Source organism: Herpailurus yagouaroundi, unplaced genomic scaffold (assembly GCF_014898765.1).
Source record: "Herpailurus yagouaroundi ecotype Mexico unplaced genomic scaffold, PumYag 183, whole genome shotgun sequence".
NCBI classification, from domain to species: domain Eukaryota; kingdom Metazoa; phylum Chordata; class Mammalia; order Carnivora; family Felidae; genus Herpailurus; species Herpailurus yagouaroundi.
The window spans coordinates 2,961,668-2,988,386 of NW_024412414.1; the positions used below are offsets into that span (position 1 = coordinate 2,961,668).

A 26,719-nucleotide genomic window follows, 5' to 3' on the forward strand; every position below is an offset into this window, starting at 1 on the left:
TTGTTTATTAAAATTTTTTTAAGTTTATTTATTTTTGACAGAGACAGAGTAGGAGCATGAGCTGGGGAGGGGCAGAGAGAGGGAGAGAGACACAGAATCTGAAGCAGGCTCCAGGCTCCAAGCTGTCAGCACAGAGCCTGACGCAGGGCTCGAACTCACAAACTGTGAGATCATGACCTGGGCTGAAGTCATACGCTTAACCGACTAAGCCACTTAGGTGCCCTGAAAGTTTTTTTTATCACACCAAATTAAGTATAAATTTTAAATAATGGGATTATATCTCTAACAAGCAATTAATCTTTGTTCTGTTAATTACCCTATTGTAATTCTCTAGTGACTAACATTCCTGATGTACAGAAACAGATGCTTGCACCTGCCCAGAGGTTTGACACAGCATGAGCCTGCTACAGAAGGTATGAGACACCCGTAAGAGCTGATATATGATAGCATCCCACTGCAGGTGGCTACTCTCAACTTGGACACCAGAAGTAAATCTATTAGCCCAGAAACTCCCATTTATCCAACATCAGCCAGAATAGAAGTATTTTTACTCAAATTTTCAGAGCTCAAAAGGTATTTAGATCTATCTAATATTATAGGTGGAGAAACTGACATCCAGAGAAAGAATTGACTTACGAATGGTCACACTGTTTTAATTTAGTCATTTCTACAGAAATATTTCTCATACATTACGTTTCTAGCTTTCTTAAACAGCATGTGGAATACTGACTTACAAGTAACTGATTCTTGATGGTTCAGGTCCATTATTTTGAATATCAATCATGCTCCTATGCTATGATTCTGTGATATTCAAATGATAAGAAGAAAATGTGGGGTAATTTGCTTCTATACCAAATAATCCAAGCTGGTTTATCCTGTTTTTCCCTCCCCCACTCCTCTTCTTTCTTACTGAAGTATTTTGAGAATCCAATTACTTGGCTTCTGTTTGCAGTATAATCCCAGTGAGGCACTGATCTTTAGGAAAGGGGGTGATGATATCGAAGCCTAAGGTCGCAGGGAACCCAAGCCCAGAGGCTGCTTACTTACTTAATAATAGCAAGTAACTTGTATTGAACACTTATGATACACTATGTATGCTATATTTTAGGTTCTTTACTTCATTTAATTCTCATAATAACCCTAGGAGAGGGGTGCCATTGTCATCTCTCCTCAGCCACATATAAGTGTCTAAGGTCACAAAGCCAGTAAATAGAGGGTCCAGGATTCAAACTTGGGTAGTTCTCTCTTTAAAGCCCATACTCTGAAATCACTATTCTATTCTACCTCTCTAATTGTTTTAAGTATGATTTTGAAAGAAAGATTTCTGAGTGATTTTCATGTACAAGTAATAAAACTTGAACCCTAGAAAGGGTAGTAATTCCCACCCACCCCCCACTGCCCCAAATCACACAGCTGTTTAGGGGAACAGCTAGACTAGGATTCAGTTCTTAGATTCATTATCTCAAGTTCTTACCACTTCATTATGCAAAAATTCAGTGGGAAGAAAGTTAGGGGATATTTTTGCAAAGTGAGATATCTCCTAGATGGGACTTAACACCCTCAGTCTTGCCTTTCTTGGCCCATTCTAGAGCCACAGGACCTGAGCCACAAAAGCTTCAGTGTGGATTTCCCACCTGAGGTTTGGATTCTGTCACTGTGAATGTGATTGGTCATGAGTCACACACGATAGTCAACTGAAGAAAGCTGTCTCTCTCCCTTAGAAAGGAAAGCAGATTTCTAGTTTGAGCTTTACCTTGTTACTCTCTTCCAGAATGAGGGAAGAGAATGACCCCCTCTTCCCTCTAGACCAACATATTTCTTTCTTTTTAAAATTTATTTATTTATTTTGAGAGAGAGAAAGAGAGTACAGGGGAGGAGTAGAGAGCAAGAAAGGGAGAGAGAGAATCCCAAGCAGTCTCCATGCTGTCAAGCGCACAGCCCAACACGTGGCTCAATCTCATGAATCAAGAGATCATGAGTTGGATGCTTAATGGACTGAGTCACCCAGGCACTGCTAGACCAGCAGATTTCTGATAAACACCCTTCTTTCTCTAGAAATGCAGCAGAGCCCTCATAGACAGTAAACACCTGTTGAGAGGTCAGACCCAGCACCCCCTCAGAGACCCCTCCCATTTAAAAGTGGGAGTATCCCAAGGGAAAATGGGCTATGGTTCCCCTAGAGACTTCAAGTTCAGAGAGAAGAGAGCCAATACTCCATTTCTGGACAGTTCTATAGCTGCTATTGCAGACTCCTAATGAGAAACCTCCTCCATCTTGGAGCCACCAAAGTCTAGAGCAGTGGGCTTGGGAATGGTTCTTGGTTCTCCCATGTCTCTTCCTGCTGCTTACCTGTGGCTGCTGGGTGGTTAAGGGTCTCTGAGGGGACAGGACAGGGGTCCTGGACAGCAGCTGGTTCATCTTGCTGATGACCAGTTCGGTGATGAGTTGTCTGTCTTCCACCTGGTGTTCACCAATCAGTGGCATACTACAGTCCATGACCTGGTGGAAGATGTAGCTCAGGTTAGGAAAGAGTCTGGAAACATCAAAGGCCTGGAATAGACTTTTAGAATGAGTAGGATGTAAGGCATCAGAGAGAGGTTGGGGATGAAACTGGCATTCTTATCTTGAGCTGGAAGCAAGTTCTTTTGCAGAAATAGACCTGTGTCCCCTTCTCTGGCACCTTTGCCTAAGGTCCTCCCCACCAAACTTTACCCAGGCAAGGGCTCAGTGAGGTTGAAAGATTGGTAGCTGAAGAAGAGAGTATGGCTCTAGGGCTCAGAGGTTTGCAGGCAGGACACATCAAGGTCACTCCCTAACTTCTAGTTAAGAGTAGGCAGTTTTCGTCTCTGAGATTTTTCACCCATGCAGTTTCTGTCTCCACACATATTCTGCCCATTAAACAACTAGATTTCTGCTTTTGCTCATGACCTGGGATTCCTTCCCTTTCACCACCATCCTGATTCTTCCTGTACCTCAATGTCTGGATAAATGTTTTCCTCCTTTAGGAAGAGACTGCCTAACCAGGACCATAGACCCTGTAGTCCAGCTCTCATTTATGATGAGAAAACAGGCCCACCGAGAGAGGGGACGTATGATTATCCAGGACACTACATGCCAAGCAGATCATGGAGTAGATTCTGAAGCTCACTTTGGGGTCCTGACACAAATCCTCTGCAAACACCACCAACTCCTGGCAAGGAGCCTTTCCTGTTCCCAGAAAGATTGGGCAAGAAAGTGTATGAATAATTCGTACTGCTACTCACTTTCCCTTTAATATGGGAAAAGGGAGTCAGCAAAGTTGTGTTAGAGGACCAGGCTGAATAAAGTATCTCTAAGCCTCAGAGAGATGCTAAGAAGAATCTCCTGCATCCAGGAGACCTAAGCTCTAGCCCAGATTGAGACACCAATTCACTCCATGGCCTTGAGCACACGCTCATGGCATTGGGCTTTAGTTTTCTCATCTACAAAATGAGACTGAACCGAATGATTCCCAAGTCCAGCTTTCTAAGACCAAGAATGGTAAATCACTACAGTGTTCCCAGAGGAACAGCATTAGACTAGAACTCCAGGAACCCAGACCTGGAGTTCCCTTGATGTGGGTCCCATCTCTTACCCTTGATGTGGGTCAGCCTAGCTAGTTGCAAACAACAGCTTCCTACTGGTGAAGATGTTTTGCTATGCACAGCCATTGGACGTATTGTGTGGGAACCATCCCCTGGCCTCAGAGACTAAATGCGGTTCGGGCAGCCCACATAGTTCTCAAGCCAAGAGTGTGGCCTCCAGCTTTGGGGGGTGTCTCTTACTGAGATATTCCTTGGGCCAGACTTACCTCAAAAATGTAGTCTTTCCCATCTTTACCATGTACAGCTTTGACAGCACAGATATCCAGGCCACCAAACATCTCAGAGCAGGTATCCACCCACAGCTTGTACCTGGAGGTGATGGGAAGGTGTTCTGAGTCTGGGATGTTAGCTCATATCAAACCTGTTTGCTACTGCATGCTCTCCCTCCTGTCTCCAGCTCCCCCATTCCACCCCTCTCCTCCTTCCCTCCCTCTACCCCCATCAAGCACTTGCCTTCTGTAGAATGCCCTCTCACTTTGCTCTCCAGATCCCACCCATGTTTCCAGGCTCAAAGCAGGTCTCATAGACTCTAGGTGGCCTTCCTTGGCTATTCCAGTACACAGTAACTGCTCCTTTCTTGGAGCTTCTACATAGTGTTCAGTCTTTATCTTCATAATTTAGCATATAACCCAGTCCTGCCTGATCTCATTACCTGGCTACTTTGGCCTTTGTGTTCTATCCTGATTAGAGGCTCCCTTTGGGCAGGAGTCACTTCTTTCACCTCTTCATCTAGGGAAGTTGGGCTGGGGGGTGGACAACTTCTCTCACTCACCTTTCTGACATGGCGATCTGCTCCAGCATTGCAGAGCCAGTGTTTGTCTTCCAGTTCCCTGAGATCGACGTCCTCCTGTAACAAGGTCCCACCAGGATAGGACAGGCAGTGAGCCGTACCAGCAAGATGGGGACATGAAACTTTCCAGAATTTTAGTTCACTGCTGCTTCCCCCACTTGCTTCTTGCCTCAGTAGCCAAGGCACCTTTCTGCTGAGCCTAGAAGCTGGCTACCTCTGCCAAACCCTGCCCTCAGTGTCCTCCTCCTCTCTATAGTCCAGCCCAGACTGCTGTGGCTCCAGGGAGGTTTGCCAGATCTTTTCCATCAGATGAACACTTACTTTCCCGAACCCCTAAAGGACGTTGCCTGTACCTCACTTACAATCCTAGATCTACTTTTTACATTAGCTATTTGAGCTAAGTCTTATGTGTACAAGTCTATAAACCACTTGCAGCCTACCCACTTAGTATCTGGGCTGAGTTCGTATATACAGACTGAATTCTATTGATCTTGGGAACACTCTCAGGGTTCCGTGGCTTCCTTACTAGCTCACTTATTTATTCATTCAACAGTTAATTTCTGATAGTCTACAGTATTAGCAATGCGACTCTGGGCAAGTCAGTTAACTTCTTCAGGCTTAAGTTGCCTCATCCATCAAATGCAACTGATAGAATCAAGTCACCAACCTGTGACTTCTCTGCCTTGCCCTCTGTACCCTCTCCATCCATGAGCAGGTATTAGAGTCAACTAGTCTTGGACTAAATTGGAGGTAGATGACCTGGTTTCTGTTCTGGATTTGCTCTTAACTGGCTGGGTGACCATGGGCAAGTCACTTCACTTCTCTGAGCCTCTTATCCCTGTATAAACACAGGTTTGTCATGAGGATCAATTGATACAGTTTTAAATGAATTGTAAAACACCAAAAATAGGCCTTCTTAATTATTAGTCCTCACTCATACAGAGTCAAGAGGAAGGGCATTGCCTAGGGGACAGAAAAGCCCTGCTCACACTACTGACAGAGCCATTCATGTGCTGCCCTTGTCACGTGCTACCGTTTGGAGACTGGATGCACGTGGCAGTCTCCACTCAGCAGTTCCCAGGAGTACCTTCTCCAGAGGTGGGGTCTCAGACACTGAGAAATCTAGACATATGGCTACTTTTCAGAGCCCTGAGGCAGCCTAGTTAGTTGACTGATATGGTAATACGAACCCCTCACATTTGTACAGTACTGACTACTTTCCAAGGCTCTTCCTCCACAACCCCCTCACCAGAGCCTCAGTGCAAACCCCTGTTGTGAGTAGGCTGACATCCTCACACCAACTTTACAGACAAGGAGAGTAAGACTCAGAAAGGTTAAATGACTTGCTGAAGGTTATGTATCTAGTGAAATTAGACATCAGATAAAAAATCCAAGACTCTTGATTCCCTCATTGTGCTGTGCTCCCCCCATACCCCACGGCCTAGTTCAGAAAAAAACAAACAACTAACAGCTGACTGACTTGCAAAATCTGAGTAGAGACACACATAATAAAATCATAATAAAATAAGATCATAATAAAAATAGCACTGTCTTCCTAACACTGGTGGTTTACGGGTGTGTCCCTGTGACCAGGCTGAGCTCAAGGGCAGGGGCAAAGAATCATTCACTTCCAGGTCCCCAGCACAGGGCCACGGTATAAATACTGTCCTGGAAACTGTGAGTAAGTAATAATGTCCCTTACACTTCACACCTTTCTCTAACAATGAGAATACAGGGCATAGATCCATACAGGCTACCTGGGACCTGGGGGAGTGTAAGGAGCACCCAGAAGCCACTCGGTGACAGCTCAACTACCTCTCAGGACTTGAAGGTCATCTGACCTCCACAGACAGATGCACATTATCGCCTACTGAGAATAGAGAGGGAACAGCACCCTCTTTTCACCAAATATGGCTGTCTCTGGATCTCTAGGGTGAGAGCTAAGGGAGAAGGGAAGACTCTTAAACCTTATTGTGGCTATTACCAGGTCAATTCCATCTGAAAGCAAGGGGATAGCTAAAAGCTTGGGGAAGAGGAGCTGCGAGGACCTGAATATTCACCTAAATCACTGCCCCTTGCAAATCAAAAAGTAAGTAAATGTTTTCTAAAGTTTCTTTGGTTGCCCATCCTTCATAAATATTAGAGGATTCTCTTTTCTTATGCTTCAATGAAAATGCTTTTGGAAACCTGAACCTTAAAAAAGTGGCAACTCCTTCTAAAGATCAAGGTACTCTTGCTCCACTGTCATAAACATTTTGTATTTATGTATTTACTTTTAAAAGTAAAGGATAGGAAATCTGCTTTCCTAGGTGCCTACACATATTGATTTTTCTGCTTCTTTTAGCTACTTTTTATAATGATCTTTTAAATGATCTTGTCTTACATTGTGTACAATTTTAAAACAACCCTAAATTCCTTTTTGAAGCAGTAAGATTTTAAACAAAAAATTATAAACTTTTAAAAAGCAGTAATCTAGTCCAAACAAGTAAAAAAGATTCTGTGCTTCAGTCCTGTACAAGGGCTCTTCCCTGAGTACTTACTGGCTGCCTACTCTGTGCCTGCTGCTACACAAGCTGATGGGGTTGCAGAGATGGTTCCACTGTCCCTCCCCAGGGAGTTCAGAGGAGGGTGACAGGAATTCCTGTGTGTGAAGAGGGCTAAGCTAGAGGTGTGTGCAGCATTATGAGAAGAAGGGGGTGTAGGGAAGGGCTCCTAACTAATTCCAGGGGTGGGGAGTACAAACACTGAAGGGAGATAATGATGGAAGAACAGTGGAAATGGCTGGGCGAGGGAAAGGGAAGCTGCTCAACCTTAAAGTCTGCTCAAGTGCTGAGCGGCAAAGTCAAATCCAGGTTATAATGTTCTTGTCTGTAAAGGAAATACTATGCTATATTTATTAAAAAGTGAGAGGCTGGGGCACCTGGGTGGCGCAGTGGGTTAAGCGTCCGACTTCAGCCAGGTCACGATCTCGCGGTCCGTGAGTTCAAGCCCCGCGTCCCGTGAGTTCGAGCCCCGCGTCAGGCTCTGGGCTGATGGCTCAGAGCCTGGAGCCTGTTTCTGATTCTGTGTCTCCCTCTCTCTCTGCCCCTCCCCCGTTCATGCTCTGTCTCTCTCTGTCCCAAAAATAAATAAACGTTGAAAAAAAAATTTAAAAAGTGAGAGGCTAATATTTCCAAAATTGGAATTATAATAAGCTATTTGCATTCTTATGTATATTATAGAAGATCAGGTCATCCTGAAATCTTTTCTTTCTCTAAATTCAAATGGAGGAAACTTCTAACTTTCCATTCTGGCAAATGGACACAGTCATGTGGAGAAGTCATCTCTTCTCATAACCAATAAGCTTTTAATGCTCTGTAGTGTTTTCAGGGCTATATATTTTTATTAGGAGTGTCTTAACCTTTTCTGAGTTCTGGCAGCCTGGTGAAATCTATGGATACCTTTCAATGTATAAAAAGGAATCCTTTATGTCTAAAGGAGCTAGAAAAGGAATAGCAAATAAGGCCTAAAAAAAGAGAGAGAGAGAGAGAGCGCAGAAGAAGGGAAATAATAGAGATTAGGGCAGAAATAAATGATACAGAAACAAACAAAAAACGATCAAATCAATGAAATTAAGAGTTGGTTCTTTGAAAGAATTAATATAATTGATAAACCCCTACCCAGACTTAAAAAGAAAAGAGAAAGCACCCAAATAAATAAAATCATGAATGAAGGAGGGAGAGATCACAACCAACACCACAAAAATACAATTATAAGAGAATATTATGAGAGGCGCCTGGGTGGCTCAATCGGTTAAGTGTCCAACTCTTGATTTTGGCTCAGGGTTCAAGCCCCGCATCAGACTCTGCACTGAGAGCATGGATCCTACTTTGGATCCTCTCTCTCCCTCTCTTTCTGCCCCTCTCCTGCTCATGCTCTCTCGCTCAAAATAAATAAACTTCAGAAAAAAAAAGTAGAATATTATGAAAAATCATATCCCAACAAACTGGGAAATCTGGAAGAAATGGAAAAATTCCTAGAAACATACAAACTATCAAAACTGAAACAGGAAGAAATAGAAAACTTTAACAGATTCATAATAAAGTTAATCAATAATCAAAAATCTCCTAAGAAACAAAAGCCCAGGGCCAGATGGCTTCCCAGAGGAATTCTACCAGACATTTAAAGAAGAGTTAATACCTAATCTTCTCAAACTATTCCAAAAAATAGAAATGGAAGGAAAACTTCCAAATTCATTCTATGAGGCCAGCATTACCTTGATTTCAAAACCAGACAAAGATCCCACAGAAAAGGAGAACTACAAGCCAATATCCCTGATGAATATGGATGCAACAATTCTCAAGAAGATACTAGCAAATCAAATCCAACAGTACATTAAAAGAATTATTCACCACAACCAAGTAGGATTTATTCCCGGGCTGTAGGGCTGGTTCAAAATTCACAAATCAATCAATATGATATGCTACATTAATAAAAAAAAGGATAAGAAACATGTGATCTCTCAATAAATGCAGAAAAAGCACTTGAGAAAATACAGCATCCATTCTTGATTAAAAAAAAAAAACCCCTCAACAAAGTACCTCAACATCATAAAAGCCATATAAGAAAGACCTGCAGCTAATATCATCTCAATAGGGAAAAACTGAGAGCTTTTCCTCTATGGTCAGGAACAAGACAGGGATGTCCACTCTCACCATTATTATTTAACATAATACTGGAAGTCTTAGCCTCACCAATCAGATAACAAAAAGAAATAAAAGGCCTCCAAATTGGCAAGAAAGAAGTCAAACTTTCACTATTTGTAGATGACATGATACTCTAGGTAGAAAACCTGACACAGTCCATGAAAAACTTGCTGGAACTAATACATGAATTCAGCAAAGTTGCAGAATATAAAGTCAATGTACAGAAACCTGTTGCATTTCTAAACACCAATAATGAAATAGCAGAAAAAGAAATCAAGGAATTGATCATTGCATCAAAAACAATTATATACCTAGGAATAAACCTAACCAAAGAGGTAAAAGATCTGTACTCTGAAAACTATAGAACACTTACAAAAGAAATTGAAGGTGACAAAAAGAAATGGGAAAAAATTCCATGCTTATGGATTGGAAGAACAAACATTGTTAAAATGTCTATACTGCCCAAAGCAGTCTACACATTTAATGTAATCCCTACCAAAATACCACCAGCATTTTTCACAGAATTAGAATGAACAGTCCTAAAATTTGTATGGAACAACAAAAGACCTCAAATAGCCAAAGCAATCCTGAAAAAGAAAAGCAAAGTTGAAGGCATCATGATTGTGGACTTTAAGCTATATTACAAAGCTGTAGTCATCAAGACAGTAAGTTACTGGCACAAAAACAGACACATAGATCAATGGAACAGAATAGAAAACCCAGAAATGGACCCACAGTTATATGGTTAACTAATCTTCAACAAAGCAGGAAAAAATATCCAATAGAAAAAAGACAGTGTCTTCAACAAAGGGTGTTGGGAAAAATGGATGGCAACATGTAAAAGAATGAAACTGGACCACTTTCTTACATCACACACAAAAATAAATTCAAAATGGATAAAAGATCTAAATCTGAGACAGGAAACCATCAAAATCCCAGAGGAGAACACAGAGAGCAACCTCTTTGACCTTGGCCAGGGCAACTTCTTACTAGACATGTCACCAGAGGCAAGGGAAACAAAAGCAAAAATGAACTTTGGGGACCGCATCAAAATAAAAAGCTTCTGCATGGCAAAGGAAAGAATCAACAACATTAAAAGGCAGGCTGTGGAATGAGAGAAGAAATTTGCAAATGACATATCTAATAAAGGGTTAGTATCCAAAATATATAAAGAACTTAACAAATTCAACATTCAAAAAACAAATAATCCAGTGAAGAAATGGGCAGAAGGCATTAATAGATACTTTTCTAAAGAAGACATCCAGATAGCTAATAGACACATGCTCAACATCACTCACCATCGGGGAAATACAAATCAAAACCACGATGAGATACCACCTCACACCTGTCAGAATGGCTAAAATGAACAACACAAGGAACAACAAATGTTGCTAAAGATGCAGAGAAAGGGGAAGTCTCTTACATTGTTGGTGGGAATGAAAACTGATGAAGCCATTCTGGAAAAGAGTATGGAAGTTCTTCAAAAAGTTAAAGATAGAACTAACCTATGATCCAGCAACTGAACTTCTAGGTGTTTGCCCAAAGGATACAAAAATGCAGATTTGAAGGGATACATGTACCCCAATGTTTATAGCAACATAAGAGCTCAAATGTCCATCGACTGATGAATAGATAAAGAAGATGTGGTATGTACACACACACACACACACACACACACACACACACACAGGAATATTACTCAGCCATCAAAAAGAATGAAATCTCAGGGTGCCTGGGTAGCTCAGTTGGTTAAGGGTAAGTGTCTGACTTTGACTCAGGTCATGATCTCACGGTCCATGAGTTCGAGCCCCACATTAGGCTCTGTGCCAATAGCTCAGAGTCTGGAGCCTGCTTCAGATTCTGTGTCTCTCTCTCTCTCTGCTCCTACCCCATTCATACTGTGTCTCTCTCTCAAAATTAAAATAAAAAAAAGAAAGAATGAAATCTTGCCATTTGCAATGACATGGATGGAGCTAGAGTGTATTATACTAAGAAATAAGTCAATTAGAGAAAGACAAATACCATATAATTTCACTCCTGTGTGAAATTTAGGAAACAACATAGATGAATATATGGGAAGGGGAAAAAAAAAAAAAAAGAGAGAGGGAGGCAAACCATAAAACACTCTTAACAAAAAAGAACAAATTGAGGGTTGATGGAGAGAGTTGAGTGGGAGATGGGTTATGTGGGTGATGGGTATTAAGGAGGGCACTTGTTATGATGAGTACTGGGTGTTATATGTAAGTGATGAATCACTAAATTCTGCTCCTGAAACCAACACTATACTATATGTTAATGAACTAGAATGTAAACAAAAATCTGGGGAAAAAAACCCCAAAATCTCTGTGATTACCTTTAGTGACAAGGTCACATGTGCTGTTACTACTACTGTAGCCTGTTGTCTTGGTTTATAACTGAGGAGATGCCAAATTTCACTTAGAGGCTAGTGAAAATAAATATTAATTTTATTTCTCATCTTAGTTCATGGGCCCTCCTCTGACATGAAAGGAACTCAGGCTAGGAGTCCCTGACTTATATGGCACTCTCTTTCTATTCTCTGCCTTTTGGGCCAGATGAGGTTAAACTGAGAGTTGACTGCTACCTGGAGCCTCAGATTTTCCACTGGGCTGAGGAGAAATTGAAGAGTATGTGCTGAGACCCCAACCCCACTCACATATAAGCCTTGTAGTTGTTGCCTATCTTCTGGACCCGGATGTCATACTTGGCATCAATAAAAGGCTCTGCTGTGGCATAGGTCTGGGTGAGAGCCACCACACTAGCAATGTCCTGGAAGTCGTAGTGGTTTTCCACTTTGACCTAATGTTGAAGCAAGGCAGAGAGGGAGAAAAGGAGACACACAAATGCAGATACTGAGAATCACAACAACCCTGAGCTAAACCCATCAAGATGTTGCTCATCCAGATGCAAACCTGGATGCCACATCTCCAGAGGAAGCCCTTCCTCTCTAGCTTTCCCTCCTAGAACTCAGGACCCACACTTGCTACAAAGGGCCCAAGGCCCAAGCCTGTACTCTGTTTGTTAGAAAAAGTCTGTTTGGGTAACACTCATGCCTTCAGAGGAGCCAAATCACCTCCTTGGAAAGAATTCATAGAGAAAGGAGGCAGAACAGTCCATAACCAGGCTCTCTTAAAATTACCCTTCTTGGCCTCAACCCCAAAGTGCAGCAAACCCTGGCCTTACCTTGCCCATGCCTGAGTGAGCATGGCCAATCTTCACCACCACAGGGAATGTAGGCAGTGTCAGCTGAAAGCAGAGGAGAAAGGAATGAACTGGTCAGAGTGTGCCTCACTCTCTGTGGAATCTTACAAGTATTTTTCTTGGTAATACCCTTGGAAGGGCCCTTTAAAGTACCAGCCCAACCTACTTGGTTGACAAATTAAAAAACTGAGGCCCATAGAGTGACAGTGACTTGCCCCTCTCTGCCACTGAGTACTCTTTACATCTTTAAAATTCATTGCTTCAACCTTCTCTGCATTAGACAAACTCTGGGCAGGACCTGTCCTTAGCCAAAGAGAAGTAAAAATAAATAAATAAATAAATAAATAAATAAATAAATAAATAATCTTTGAAAGGGTGAATTTTGCTGTATGTAAGTTGTATTTTTTTTTTAATTTTTTTTAACGTTTATTTATCTTTGAGACAGAGAAAGACAGAGCATGAATGGGGGAGGGTCAGAGAGAGGGAGACACAGAATCTGAAACAGGCTCCAGGCTCTGAGCTGTCAGCACAGAGCCCAACGTGGGGCTCGAACTCACGGACCGCGAGATCATGACCTGAGCCAAAGTCAGCCGCTTAACCGACTGAGCCACCCAGGCGCCCCTGTAAGTTGTATTTTAATAAACCTGAATTTGAAAAGAAATGTACCGGGGCTACTGGGTGGCTCAGTTAGTTAAGCGTCCAACTCCAGCTCAGGCCATGATCTCATGGTTCGTGAGTTCAAGCCCCTCATCAGTCTCTCTGCTGTCAGGACAGAGCCCACTTAGGATCATCTGTCCCCCTCTCTCTCTGCCCCTTCCCCAATTGCTCACTCTCTCTCTCAAAACTAAAAAAGTAAACATTAAAAAAAAAAAAGAAAGAAATGTATCTTTGTGTTTTTTTAAAAAATTTTTTTAATGTCTATTTATTCTTGAGAGAGAGAGAGAGCACTAGCAGGAGAGAGGCACAAAGAAAGGGAGACACAGAATCTGAAGCAGGCTCCGGGCTCCAAGCTATCAGCACAGAGCCCAACGTGGGGCTCTGACTCACTAACTGGGAGATCATGACCTGAGCTGACGCTTAACCCTCTGAGCCACCCAGGTGCCCCAAGAACAGTATCTTTGGAATCTTAATGCCCTTTTTGTCATGTACCTTTTAGTACCCTTCCCTCCCCCTTCAAACCTCCAGCTTTCCTGTACTGAACCTGGCTTTTCTCCCTCTCTTTCACACTGTCTGCGCTGCTCACCAACACCCCAAACTCACCACCAAACACAGCTTAGTATGCTAAGGTCTCTTTCTGCCCAGTTTGGAGTTCGGAAGAGAGCTGACATAAGAATTCAACATGTGTATCTTTTGAAAGACATCCTTAAACTCTATCTTGAAGTAGCCATATTTTAACAGAGGGACAACAGAAACTTAAAAGGAGAACTACCCTCCAAAGGCAGGATTTCAAGTGGTTACAAAGTGAGGACGGAGGAAGTACCATGTTGGAGGGCTCCCTGCATATATCAGGAGACTTGCATTCTAGTCCTCTTTGCTATTGGTTTCTGAAAGTCACTTTACCTCACTGAGACTCTGTCTTCACATCTGCCAAATGAAGAGACTGGAGTGGATGCTTTTTGGGGTCCGTCCAATAATAAATACGTCAGGCTCTATCTTGGTCTGGGTGTTATATGAAGAACCAACCTGGTCACCAGATCTCATCTTTCTCAGTCAGACTCAGCTCTCCTTCAATTTACTTCTTTTCAAACATCATTTCCACATCAAAATGAGAAGTCTTCAGAAAAAATTAAAGTTGACTCTGATGAAAAGTCAGATTCCCATGGGAATCCTAAGTGTGACAAGATACTGGGAGTACCTGATCTGAGGATTTCAGGGTTCCTGGATGAGGCCGGTTGAAGCTGGGGCAAAAGGGCCTTGGAAAGATGTAGTTCAAGCCAATTTTATGGAGAAGAAAGCGAGGCCCAGAGAGGCAAAGGCTGCAAAGCTACCTTGTGACACAATCGGAACCCAGCCTCCTACCTTCTAGTCCAGCACTGTGTGGAAACATCCTGCAATAATCTCATGTATCTCTTTCTATTTGGAGACTTGGAGCATTGTGCTCTGTCAAACATAGAGGGCATGGTTCTGGTTGAAGTGACCCCATGTACCTTGCTTGCTTCTTTGTTTTCTAAGCTGCTCCACCTTTTATGACAAGACACAGTCTCTCCAGCGAGTAATGACAGAATATAGCAATCAGTGTGGCCTACGGTCTGGAGAGGACTTTGAGGTCCCAGGTTTGCCCTGAGTGTTGGGATACCCTGCGCTTTGAGCCCCCACCAAGAGCACTGTCCTCAGCCATCTGCAGAGTCTGAGGCTCTGGACATGGGAAAAGGTTTCTAAAAGCACTGGCTGCTTTCTCTGACATCTCGCCCCACCCCCCAGCCGACAGAGCCAAGACACACACACACACACACCCCAACTTTCTCTGTCCTATTCCATTACTGTTTGCTGTTGCTTTGGAGCCTCATAAATAGGGCATTGAAAACACTTCCTGCAGCTGAAAGAAGCCCTGAGTAGCTTGTCTCATTCCCAGTGTGCAGCTCAGCAAGGGGTCCGTCCTCTCTGTCACTGTCTCTTTTGCCTGTTGTAATTCCGTCTGCCTCTCTCTGACTCTGCCTGTCTCACTTTCTGTTTGTGCTCTCCTCACCCTTGTTCCTTCAGCTTGAATCACAGCCCCTCTGTCTTTCTGCCCTCATGCATTTGTCTTTGTTGCGCTTTCTGTCTTTCCGCCTTGACACCATCCCCTTTCCCAGTGCCTTCCCTCTACTTCTATAAGGCTTAATTGCTTGGGCAGGGAAATAGAGGCTAAGGGCCTCTCTCCTGGCTTCCCTCTTCATCTTACTGAGCCTGCCAGTCAGGAGGGCTGCGGGTCCTGCAGCCGTGGCTGGCCTACAGCCAAAGGAGGGAGGAGCCCATCCGGGCGGGATTGGCCCTAGGTCCACCTCAAAAAGCCTGGGGCAAGGGGCGCGACGCGTTCTGGATGAACCCTGGAGGGCCTGTTTGGTCCGACAGACCCCACAGGCTCAGCAGGGATTTGCGGTGTCATGCCCCGGAGCCTCCGGACCGCGCCGAGCTGGGCGCTGTTGCTGCGGCTGCTGGCACTGCTGCGGCCGCCAGGGATGAGCGAGGCGTGCAGCTGCGCCCCTGCGCACCCCCAGCAGCACGTCTGCCACTCAGCGCTCGGTGAGTCGCCGGAGGCCTGTGAGGTCCACAGCGGGGGGTGGTTGTGTGGGGTTGGTATGGGGCCAAGCTGCAAACCTGTAGTCTGCAGGGAGAGGGAGGAGATCAAATACTGCACCAGTTGCCTCCTATTGGGGCTGATGGGTGGGGCAGGGCCGGTGCCATAGCAACCTTGCAAGTTGCAAGGAAATGAAAGACAGTCAAAGGGACCCCTATAGCGACCCCCTCACCCCTGCCTACTGAAATTATGGAGTGTCGTTGAAGAACAATGACAAGAGCTATGCAGTGATTATTCTGAACTACTGGATGCAGGGAAGGGGAGCCAGGAGCCAGGGGATTGGGCTTTCATTATAAACATCCACTGTTTCCAAGCCTGTAACTGATGTTGTCTCCAGGCCGCCCCCCAAACCCCAAGACACACCTTTTGCCCTTTTTCTCTTTCCTCTGCCTGGAATGCCCTTCCCCCACACCCTTAAATTCCCGGCAAACTCCAATTTATCCTTCAAGTTCTTACTCAGGTATCTCTCCTCTGAAGACTTTTGGACTCCTTGGTGCTACCACAGTATCTCTTACATTTTTGTGTTCCCACCATGCTGTGCTGTTGTTCTTTGTAAGTGTTCTATACTAGACCAAGAGTCCTGCAGGATAGGTGATGCTTAATCATGTTTACAGACCTAGTACCTAGCGTTGGGCCAGGCACAGAGGAAGAACTTTACAGCCAGTTTTTGATTAATGCCCACATGGCAAGAGACAAACTGTGCAGGGTCAGAACATATTTATTAATTCAATAAACATTTACTAATGTCAGCTCTGCGTGGGCTCTGTTGAGGCCTCAGGCTACATAGGTAGAAGACTGCAAACTCAAGGGGCATCTTCTCCCTCCTCTACCCTGGTACCTACCTTCAACCCACTGCAATCTGGGCTATGGAAAACTAGACTCTCAAAACTAGCAGGTAAACTCTAAAGATTGTAGGACCCAGCAGGCCTGAGGGGTTTGGAACTTTCAGTAACTGCAGAGGAATTGTTTTTGGGCCCCCACTCTTACACAAAATGGTCCCCCTCACAACCCAATGAGACCTAAACCTAGAATTCCCTTATAAAATTCTCCAGGGGCCTCAGGTCATTCAGATACCAGGTGGACTGCTCCCACAGGTTGCTGAAGGTCCCCTCTCTTCTCTTTTTATGCAGCCATACGGGCCAAAATCTCCAGTGAGAAGGTAGTTCCTGCCAGTGCAGACCCCACTGACACTCAAAAAATGATCCGGTATGAAATCAAACAGATAAAGGTACATGGGGACAGGACAGGGCATTAACCTCCTTGGGCTGCTGGGAGGAGTGGGGTCTGTCTACTGGGAGTTGGGCTGGTAGGTCAGGCAACTGGCTCATTGATCCTGGGGTATTGATGCTGGAGTGGAAGTGGTTGATGTGTTGGGAGCAGGGCCCACAGACCCTCAGTGTCCATCTAGTCCTACAGCTGTCTATCCTGGAGGTATTCTCACTGGAATAAACCAAGGTTTAGATTTTTCTTAAGAGAGAAGCTGGGCTACCAAATTCTGAACTAGACTTTTGCCTAATGTTTTTAGATTGAGAAATGAGAGGTTTTTCCTGTTAAGATATAAAGTATACTTCCTGACCCAATACTGCTTTTTTTTTTTTTTTTTTGGTAATTGCCTTTCAGATGTTTAAAGGGTTTGAGAAAGTCAAGGATGTTCAGTATATCTATACACCTTTTGATTCCTCTCTCTGTGGTGTAAAACTAGAAGCTAACAGCCAGAAGCAATATCTCTTGACTGGTAAGTTAAAGACCAACAAGCAACCCTAACAGTCTCTGTCCTAAGGAAGGCAGCCAAGGAAGAGTCAGGGCTGTCCTTGGGCAGCAAGCTGAGCCAGGTGGCATTTTCTTGGGCATAAAACAGAGTTGTGTTACTAAGAGGCAGCCTCGGAGTTGGGAGGAGCCGTGTTAACCTTCCTTTCAATGCAAGAGTCTTCACTACACTGATCTTGGCTACTGCTTCACTATTTTAAGGACAGACTGCTCTCCCAGCCTAGGGCAGCTGGTTCTATTTTTAAGCAGTTTTAATTGGTATAAGGTTTTTGACACCTTGAGCCAAAAATCTGCCTCTTTGAAACTGCCCTTTGTGGGTTCAGCTATGCCCTCTGCTCTATGATGATCCTTTAGAGGCCAGAGGACCATGGATACAAATACTCTAGCTCCAGGCTTGCTGGCTGTGGTTCCAAGACCCCTTCCTATCCTGGACACCTTCTCAAATGGGATATAGCCTGTCCCTCCTCTAGCACAGGACCGTAAACTGGACACTGCACTACAGGTGATGTCTTGGTTTCACAGAGTAAACGAGGATTGTGCCTGTGCAACCTCACCCCCCAGCACACATATGACAGTTATTACAGTAACTTTAGATAGCCATATTGGGTCATGCTCTTGGCTCATAATGTGCCTCTGTGGCTAACTCACATCACAGGCCATATTCTAGGGGTACAGTAAATCACAGGTCTTAACAGGAGCCTTGAATCTAACATGGTTATGAACTCTAGGAACTCGGGCCCAGGCAGGTCTCCATATCCAATTGGTTGGGACATAACAGTCAAGGAACCACTCAAGAATATGACTCCATAAGTGAATGAATGCAATATTAAATTATGCTGTGAGTTCAAGGAAAATAGGTATTTGTGTGGTTGCAAACAATTAGGGAAGCTAATTGTTGGTGGGACCTAACTTTCCCCTAAAGGATGAAAAATATTTGAAAAGAAGGCAAGGAAAAGAAAAACACAGCAGTTGGGGAGAACAGGAGGACTTTACATTATCTGTCCATCCATTCAGCAATAATGACCACCTACTTGCTGCCAGGCCTTGGGCAGGAGGGCCAAGACTCAGTGATAGGTCACAGTCCCCAAAGAGTTCACAGTCCAGGCTTGGCTCTTGAGAAGTCATAGCCTCTGGAGGCCACACTGGTAGGGGCTCCCCAGATCTAAGGATGTGGAATTGTGTTAATCTGGGGGCCTCTGGATGGGAGAGACAGAGGCAGGGCATGCCACTGAGCCCTTTAGGTCCCAGGACTAGCAGATGAGGCCACCTCATTTCTTCCATGTGCCCTGCCTCTGCCAGGCACTGTGGTGCATCAAGGGGAGGAGACATGCCCTCTTCTCTCAAAAATGTCAGATCTAACTGAGAGTGGGGATAAAAAAACCCACAAATCTGCTGAAGAATCATCAGTGGTACCTAAGCTCTTCAGGAGAAAGCAGAAGCTCTTTTGCCTAATGTTGAAAGCCCTTATGATCAGAACACGCCGACCTCTCCAGCTTTGTCTCCTGTCGTGTGTGAGTGACAGTTCCCAGACCCTCATTTCCCCCCAGAGCTGAACTAAACTACTTGCAGTTGCAGAAGGTGTTCTTCTGGGCTGCACCCCGCCACCCTGCACAGTGTAGTCCCAATGTCCAGAAGTCCTTTCCCTTACGTGTCTTGCAAGTGAACTTCTATCCATCCCTTCAAGGCCCCACAGAAGCATCATCTCCTCTGAGACACCTTCCTTGTCCCCATCTCCTTCCACAGACAGAGATAATTATGCTTTGTTTCATTCTTGTACTGTATCTTGTATATAATCACACAGCAGTGTAATTTTTACCTACTTATCTGTCTGCCCTACTGCTTATTAAGCCTCCTTGGGGGCAGAGATTCTGTCATATTTATTTCTGTATTTCTAGTACCACGTCATAGTAGTTGCTCAGTGAGTAAATGAATGACTGAAGTTCTAAGAGAGGTGTGAGTGAGCGTGGCCAGAGATGGCTAGGAGGATGAGGTGGTACTGAAAACAGTCTTTGGAAGATAGGGGAAAAGTTTGATAAGTAAAGAGGGGGAATTTTCCTATGGGGAAGGAGAAAGACTCACCAAGAAAAGCTTCAACAGGGCAGGAGATTAGGTTGTGTAGTTATTGGGAAGGGTTGGAAAGAGGAAGGGACCTATTATTTATGGAACCTTCTGTGGACCCAAGCTGTGCTGGGAACTTTACAGATATTCTCTCATTTAATCTTGACAACAAATTATTACTTTCATGTTCCCGCTGAGAAGTTATATGACTTTCTTAAGGTCATAGCTCTAAATGAGAGAAAAGAAGGGGTTTACATCAAACGTCTGACCTTAAAGCCCATGTTTTTCTCTCTGTACCATGCTAAGGAAAAAGTCTTCATCCCACAACTCTCTCTCATACAAACATAGTCTGCTAATATCTTTGATGTAAAAATTATAGAGTTTTTTTTGGTTCTTTCATTGAGTCCCAAGTCAACACTGCCATCAAAAAGCCATTGAAGAGTCTGCAATGACAGTATCTTTGAGGACCTGGGCTCCTGGTCTCCATGAATAGATTCCTCATGCTAGGTTTTCCTCCATTCCCCTTGAAGGTCAGATCCTCAGTGATGGAAAAGTCTTCATCCATCTGTGTAACTACATCGAACCTTGGGAGAACCTGTCCTTTTTGCAGAGAGAAAGTCTGAATCACCACTACCATCTGAACTGTGGCTGCCAAGTAAGGGAATGTCCATTTCCAAGGTCTTTTGGGGACGGGGGGTGGTCTGAGCCTTGCAGTCTCACTCTTCATGTATTCCTTCCTTTGTGTATGCATTTATTCACTTACCATACTATATTTGAAATCTGCCATGGATCAGTCACTGTATGAAGTTGGGGATGGGAAAGCAAGATGGTCCATAGTCCATGATCTCAAAGCACTTACATATTGGCTAGGAAGGTAGCCATCACATAAAGTTTGAGATAATATAGCTATCATTTAATGAAAGTCTACTTTTGCCAGGCTTTATAATAGTCTATTTATTTAAAATGTTCAATTTAGTCTTTATAACAAATTTATGAAGAATTAAGATTTCCATTTTAAGGTGAAGAAATTAATGCTTTAAGAAGTGAAGTGATTTGCTCAAGGTCAGTGGTAAAGACTGTTAGGCCTGTCTGACTCCAGAAACATCATTAGACAGGAAATGCTGGGGCGCCTGCCTGGGTGGCTCAGTCGGTTAAGCATCCAACTTCAGCTCAGGTCATGACCTCATAGCTCATGAGTTCGAGCCCCGCATTGGGTTCTGTGCTGACAGCTCGGAGCCTGGAGCCTGCTTTGGATTCTGTGTCTCCCTCTCTCTCTGTTTCTCCCCCACTTGTGCTCTCTCTTTCTCTCAAAAATAAAGATTAAAAAAAAAAAAGCCAGACAGGCAATGCTATATATTAGGAGCATAAGGGATGGGGAGCTCAGGAGGAAGGGGACTAGGGGGCTAGGAAAAGCTTTATAAGTCTGGGGCATTTGAGCTGGGCTGTACAGATAATGTAGGAGTCTGAAAGGCAATAATGGAAAAAGGACGCTCTACTCACATTGATGTTATGTGGTATGACCCTAGATTACCACCTGCTATACAGTGCCCTGTACCATCTCCGCCCCCAATGAGTGCCTCTGGACAGACTGGCTGTTGGAACGGAAGCTCTATGGGTACCAGGCCCAGCATTATATCTGCATGAAGCATGTCGATGGCACCTGCAGCTGGTACCAGGGCCGCCTGCCCCTCAGGAAGGAGTTTGTTGACATCATCCAGCCCTAGTATGGGCCAATGACCACCACTTTCCTTCAAGAGTCCTGAAGCCTAAGCCAGTTCTCCTTCCCTGTGGAGCTCTGGCCATCACCACCTGTCTCATCACTGCCAGCCAATGGGAAGTACCAAGTAGATGATGTGGCTAGTGTTAGGGGAGGGATGGGGCTTGTTACAACTTGTATCCAAACACCATCCCAGAAGATGTCAAAGGCCAGGAAAAGTCACTTGACTTTTCTAGCCTGCCTTTAGCCCATCTCCCCTGCTTCCCAAACCCTTTCAGTCTAGCTAAGCTCTGCTACTGAAGTTTTGATTCTGGCTAGTTTGTTTTCTATAGCCAGAACTATTCACTTTTCTCCCTGGGAGAATGTGTTTTCTCTTACTGTAACTGATCTGATAAGGGAGAAATGGTGATTATTATACATATGAGATGATGTGGCCTTGTGATGTACAATACCAGAAGGTGGGCTGACAGAATCAGAAACAAGCTGATTTGGAGGAGTGAAAAGAACAATACACTATGGCTGTATGTCCTCTACTCATGTCCCACTCATCCTAATCCTCTCATATACTTTCATCTGTTTGGGGTAGAGACTTGAGGGGTGCAGAGTCATTCAGGGGGAGACCTGCAGTGGCCTAACCTTCCTCCACATGCTGTAATTCCCCTCTACGTCATTCCTGGCAGAGGATCTGGCCCAGTTAGCATACCTCTGTGGACAAGAATAGACTTAGGTATTACCTCTCCAGGTTAATTATCCTTAATGCCTTCAACTGATGTGCATAAAGCTTCTCCTGTTTCTTTTAGAAAGTCCTTCTCTACTCAATTACTAATGTTTTCATTCCTAATTCAGAATTTTTTTAAGCCAAAAAAAAAAAAAAAAAGCCTTTCTCTTGTAGAGATGAAATTCCTCTTTAGCTCTTAACACCTCAGAGAGATCTTAGGAGGGATCTTAGAGATCTCTTGAGGGAAAATTTCAGGATAGAGGACAGGAGAGAAATAACACAAGGGCCCTTGGGGGAAAAAGATGGTAGATGGGGAACATACTTTGCAACTCTTACAACTGTTTTCAGTGATCAGCCCTGCTAGGTGTTATGGCAGGAAAAAGCCAGCTTTGTTCCCTGTCTGCTCCTCAGCTCAGTCCCCTCACCACTGTGTATTAGAGTCCCTGAGAACTCCAAGGCACAGACCCCTTAGGGTTCCTTAGACTGTGCAAGGCTTCCTGGCTTGCCCTGAAAGGGAAAGCCCTTATGCTCATCTCAAGAATTTATTAAGGATGAGGGCTTAAAGTTCCAGAGCCTTGCCCTGGCAAAAATGAAGGAGGTAGTTCTTTTCAAGGCTCAAGGATGCTATTCATCTTTTATGTGTGGTTTGGCCCATGCACAATATGCCAGATAATTCACAGAAATGGTTCAAATGGAGATCCCTTTTGGAGTAGGGAGTGAGAGGGGAAATAAACATGATCTCTGTCCCAGAGTACAATACTGGAATGCTATGGCAGTAAGTCTTCATTGGTGGGTTAAGCAGGATCACCAACAGACCATGCAACCCTGGGGCAGAGGATGTGGGGACAGAGAGAAAGAAGGGAGTTAAACTAGAGCTAGAAGTTGTCATGAAGGACAAACATTAGCAATAGCCTCTGTCCCAGCCAACCAAACCATCTCTCTGCTCCTTCTGATATCCTAGTATGGCCTCAGAGAAGGCATAGTGTTAATCCAGTCTGACTGTAATCTTGAGGAAGCCAAGGGAAGGGCCTGGTGAAAAATAATAGGAACAATACCTTACATCTGAGGAGTGCTTCACACTTTTCCAGAAGGCTATTACTTAAAGAATTTCATTCACATTTTGTAAGTACTATATTAGATATCCTGGTCAGGAATAATTATGTGCATTTAACATTCCGAGTGGGAAACTGACATACAGGGAATCTAACTAGTCCAGTGACCTGTGGCAGGGCCAGAGCTAGAATCCAAAACAGTGGGATCTTCTGATTGCTGATCCATAGGTTTGTTACTTTCTCAGCTTGATAAAATGCCCTTGTTTCTGCTCTTCACTATTCAGTCTCCAATAACCCCTTGGAGACAAGGGGTTATCAGCTAAAATTCAGCTGCTCTAGCCCCACAAAGCAGGTCCACAGTTCAACCCCAACAGAGTGTCTTTTGAAAATGCCGAGGCCCTCTTTTGAGCCCCATAATCACCATGAGGCTAAGCTCAGAATGTAAACAGCAGAGGGACTAGAGTCCCCACTCAATCACCTACCATCTCTTTATGGTTGGGGTAGTATGTCTGCTCAATGAGTGGGAACTTTTCTCCTCCCAATGTCTTGTAGATGGCGACCAGCTGGGCAAACTGCAAAAGAGAAGCAAATGTTTCAGCTTATCTAGACAACTGGAACAGACAAACATCAATCTATATAACAAACATTTATTGAGTATTTGCTCTGTTGGGGGCTTTATGCAAAACACTCTGAGGATATAAAAGAGGTGCACAATTCTTATTTTTAGGGAACATATGCATTAGTTGGGGAAGGGAGAGAGAATGAAGTAACATTCATTACTGAATGAATTTTATAATTATACAATTTTAATGATATTCAGTCCTCATACCAAATTGATGAACTAGGTATTTTATCCTCTTCATTTTACGTATGAGGCTCAGAGAAAGTAGAAAAGTTGCCTAAAGTCACAGAGCTGCAAAGAGATGAAGCTGGGATTGAAATTTGGGTCTCTAACTCTAAAACACTCCAGAGATGGCAAGTGATAAAGCTGGGTAGGTAACATGGGGCCAAGTCTTGAAAGTTCAAATGCTAGGAAAGGAATGGTAGCTTTTTTCTGCAGGCAGTATGGAGTCATAAGAATTTAAGCAGCAGGTTATGAATAAAGCTGCTCTTTAGGAAGATTTTGATGCTCATGGTATGCAGGATAGACAGACCCAGTCTCTCCAGGACTTCCTATTCATCTAAGAACTCAACTCACTGGACCCTTTACCTATGAGAAACCAGAATAACTCTATGAAGAAGAGGTGAGATACACATACTTACAATGTGAGGGTTGAAAAGCCTTTGGCAAACATCTAGCACCTCCTGGAGCACCTTGCTCCCACAGTTTATAAGGAAGAAACTGAAGCCCAGTGAGGTCACTTGCCCAAAGTCATATAATACTTAAGCTGGATTCATAACCAAGGCTCCTTTATTCCTAATATATAACTCTTCCTACTCTTTCACGTAGCTACCTTTTAGACTCTGCAAAGACCATGCCTTCCCACAGGAAACACACAGGACTTTTCTGCTCCATCCATTCATACACCCTACCCACACACCTATCCCCAGTGCCCTGGCAGTAGGGGTAATCCAGCATCTTCCCTCTAGTGCTACTAGGTTAGTTTATACTCTAAGCCACTGATACCTGGAACTGCTAGAAGGAAAAGTTGCCAGATCAAACGTGCCTTCCATTTATCAGAGAAAGAAAAGCTAGAACATCTTTCAAAAGCTCAGGTCCTATTCTGTATAAGGGATGTTGGTGTATGAGCTAGTGAGGATGGTGGGAGGGGGGAGAGGGGAATGAGGGGAGGAGTAAAAGCTCAGAACAGGGTTTTTAGAAAACTGGAGTCTTCTGGTTCTTGTTCTGCCTTGAACTTGCTGGGTGCCCTTGAACAAATGATTTCTCCTTTCCAGGCCTCATTTTCTTCATATATAAAATGAAAGGAATGAATTTGATCAGTTCTTCAAACTTTTTACCATAAAGGAATATCATTTTATTATATTTCCTCCCAAACTCCATCATCAAAGTGCAGTTTAAGTGATCATATGTTGTGGTCCTTTTGTTGGCAAAGACAGAATTTTCCTATTATTTTTGAAATGCTGGAAAATGTTGGAATTTCTGGGTCATTCCCCTTTGTGACACGGCTAGTGACTCTGGATCTTGAAGTCCTCCAGGACTGAAACTATGAGTCAGGGACTCTCAGGCCCCCAAGATTTTATTATTGAAAGACACTTCACAGAGTCTCTGGACCAGACATCTCATTTTACACATGAAGAGACTGAGGCTAGAGAAGCAAAGGAAAGCATAGGCCCCCAGATGATACCTGGAGTTGGGACAGCACCCAGGTAGGTCTCTTCTTGCCCAATGCATTCTCCACTGTATACCCTGCTGTCCTTGCCATTCTTTGGTTTGTCAACTTTCTTTGACTGTCAAGACCAACCCCTCAGACTTTTCCTGCCTTCTCTGATTCTCTCCATCACCCCATCTGACCTTTAAGTCCTGTCTACCCACCTTGGCCAGGCTGGACTCCTGTTCTGCCTCTGGATACCTTCCTGAGCTCCCAACGCTCTCCAGCATCGCCAGCAAACTGATGCCAGCTCTGCCTAACAACCTCTGTCCTGCTGCAGCCCACGCATTGGCATGGCACCAAGGCATGTGGGGTTTTATCTTTCCAGCATGTGGGAGAGTTACACAGACACCACAGCGATGCCAGGAAGGCCCACGGCAGAATCCCAGAGTCCTGGGACAGCAAGACTAAAATGGCAGCCAGTTCCCAGGCACTAGTTAGATCCCTGGGAGCTCACCCCACCTGTCTGCTCAAGGTACTGGGTTTGGCATCTAACCCCTGCCTCCTTGGAAACTTAGATGAAGTCACAAGCACACAGTTACCAATTAAACAAATGTAATATCTGATAAGGGTTATTTCCTCTATGCATAGACAATGGATTTAGGTGCTGGGGGTGATGTTGGCAATGAATAGGAAGATAATGTTCATTTTACCACTTCTTCAGAGAATTGGGAAAGATTTTTTGGAAGAAATGAGATTTCAAGATAAGTCTGAATTTAGTAAGTTATCCTTAGCACTTCTGGAAATAAATGCTTTAATTCAACTCTCGTGCTTCTGTCTCTAAAAAACTTAGATAGAGTGATAGGATTTTTAGATAAAATTGCAGCAATATGGGATGGTGGCATTCTGGCTTCTTCTGGAATGCTACCTTCATTGATAGGGCTACTTCTGTTTCCAAAATCCCAGTGTGCCTGCCTTGACCAAGCAGGTCTCTTGACCATAGCAGATATGGTCAGAGACATGGTGATGCAAGGTAGAGCCTTGACAATCCAACTGAAGCCTCACACTGAAAGCAGCCTGAGTTCGCAACGCAATAAAGAAATATAGAAAATATGAACCAAAGTCATCATTTCAGAGGGACCTTCCCTTCACAGTCACCAAATTTGTTCACTCCCATTAACAGGCAAAGAACAATATATAAAATGCCATTAGTGTGGCAGCTGCCTAATGAAAATGAAGGGAGAACTTGGTGTCTGGCCAGGGAGCCTTGCAGTTCTCATGTGATGCCAAAGGCAATGTGCTGGGATTATGAATGGGTGAGAATGTGAACCCTCACCAGATCCCAGATCCCAGGAGGGGCAAAGCCCTAGGCACAGGCTCCCTGATCCTCCCACCCTGGCCTCTGGCATAGTTTTGGAACATAAAGCAGAGGACTAGTTTCTTTAAGGGATCCCAAATACTAGGGGACAGTAACAACCAGGCTGACAAACTGGTGACAGTCACTGCTATTATTCCTACTTTACAGACAAAGAAACCAGGCACA

General features: G+C 44.0%; 2 protein-coding genes across 3 annotated transcripts in view; one reads left to right on the forward strand and one right to left on the reverse strand.

Annotated features, from left to right (window-relative positions):
- The window catches only part of SYN2 (synapsin II), a gene marked incomplete at its 5' end in the record, with an annotated part of 207,011 nt that overhangs the window by 20,568 nt on the left and 159,724 nt on the right, over window positions 1-26,719 (reverse strand). Inside the window, 6 exons of the mRNA XM_040492166.1 lie at window positions 2,350-2,499; window positions 3,830-3,932; window positions 4,396-4,470; window positions 11,773-11,915; window positions 12,300-12,362; window positions 23,389-23,478. Of these exons, the coding sequence (XP_040348100.1) occupies window positions 2,350-2,499; window positions 3,830-3,932; window positions 4,396-4,470; window positions 11,773-11,915; window positions 12,300-12,362; window positions 23,389-23,478 (624 nt within the window). The remainder of the gene's footprint in view (window positions 1-2,349; window positions 2,500-3,829; window positions 3,933-4,395; window positions 4,471-11,772; window positions 11,916-12,299; window positions 12,363-23,388; window positions 23,479-26,719) is intronic.
- TIMP4 (TIMP metallopeptidase inhibitor 4) lies at window positions 14,852-25,999 on the forward strand. 2 transcript variants are annotated; one of them, XR_005795633.1, is made up of 6 exons: window positions 14,852-15,539; window positions 16,725-16,822; window positions 17,215-17,329; window positions 19,950-20,074; window positions 20,946-25,234; window positions 25,410-25,999. XR_005795633.1 is itself a non-coding variant. In XM_040491944.1 (5 exons), exons 1-5 carry the CDS (start codon window positions 15,401-15,403, stop codon window positions 21,141-21,143), a joined length of 675 nt encoding a protein of 224 aa, XP_040347878.1. In that variant the 5' UTR covers window positions 14,852-15,400; the 3' UTR covers window positions 21,144-25,999. The 2 variants fall into 2 exon arrangements, 1 of the variants encoding a protein (XP_040347878.1); XM_040491944.1 differs by having other exon boundaries at window positions 20,946-25,999.

What these genes read in the sequence shown, in the direction of transcription:
- TIMP4 (XM_040491944.1), top strand. Translation starts at nt 15,401, where the DNA reads ATGCCCCGGAGCCTCCGGACCGCGCCGAGCTGGGCGCTGTTGCTGCGG. An exon ending in CGTCTGCCACTCAGCGCTCG is followed by an intron (nt 15,540 to 16,724) that starts GTGAGTCGCCGG and finishes CTTTTTATGCAG; the next exon opens with CCATACGGGCCAAAATCTCC. An exon ending in ATGAAATCAAACAGATAAAG is followed by an intron (nt 16,823 to 17,214) that starts GTACATGGGGAC and finishes ATTGCCTTTCAG; the next exon opens with ATGTTTAAAGGGTTTGAGAA.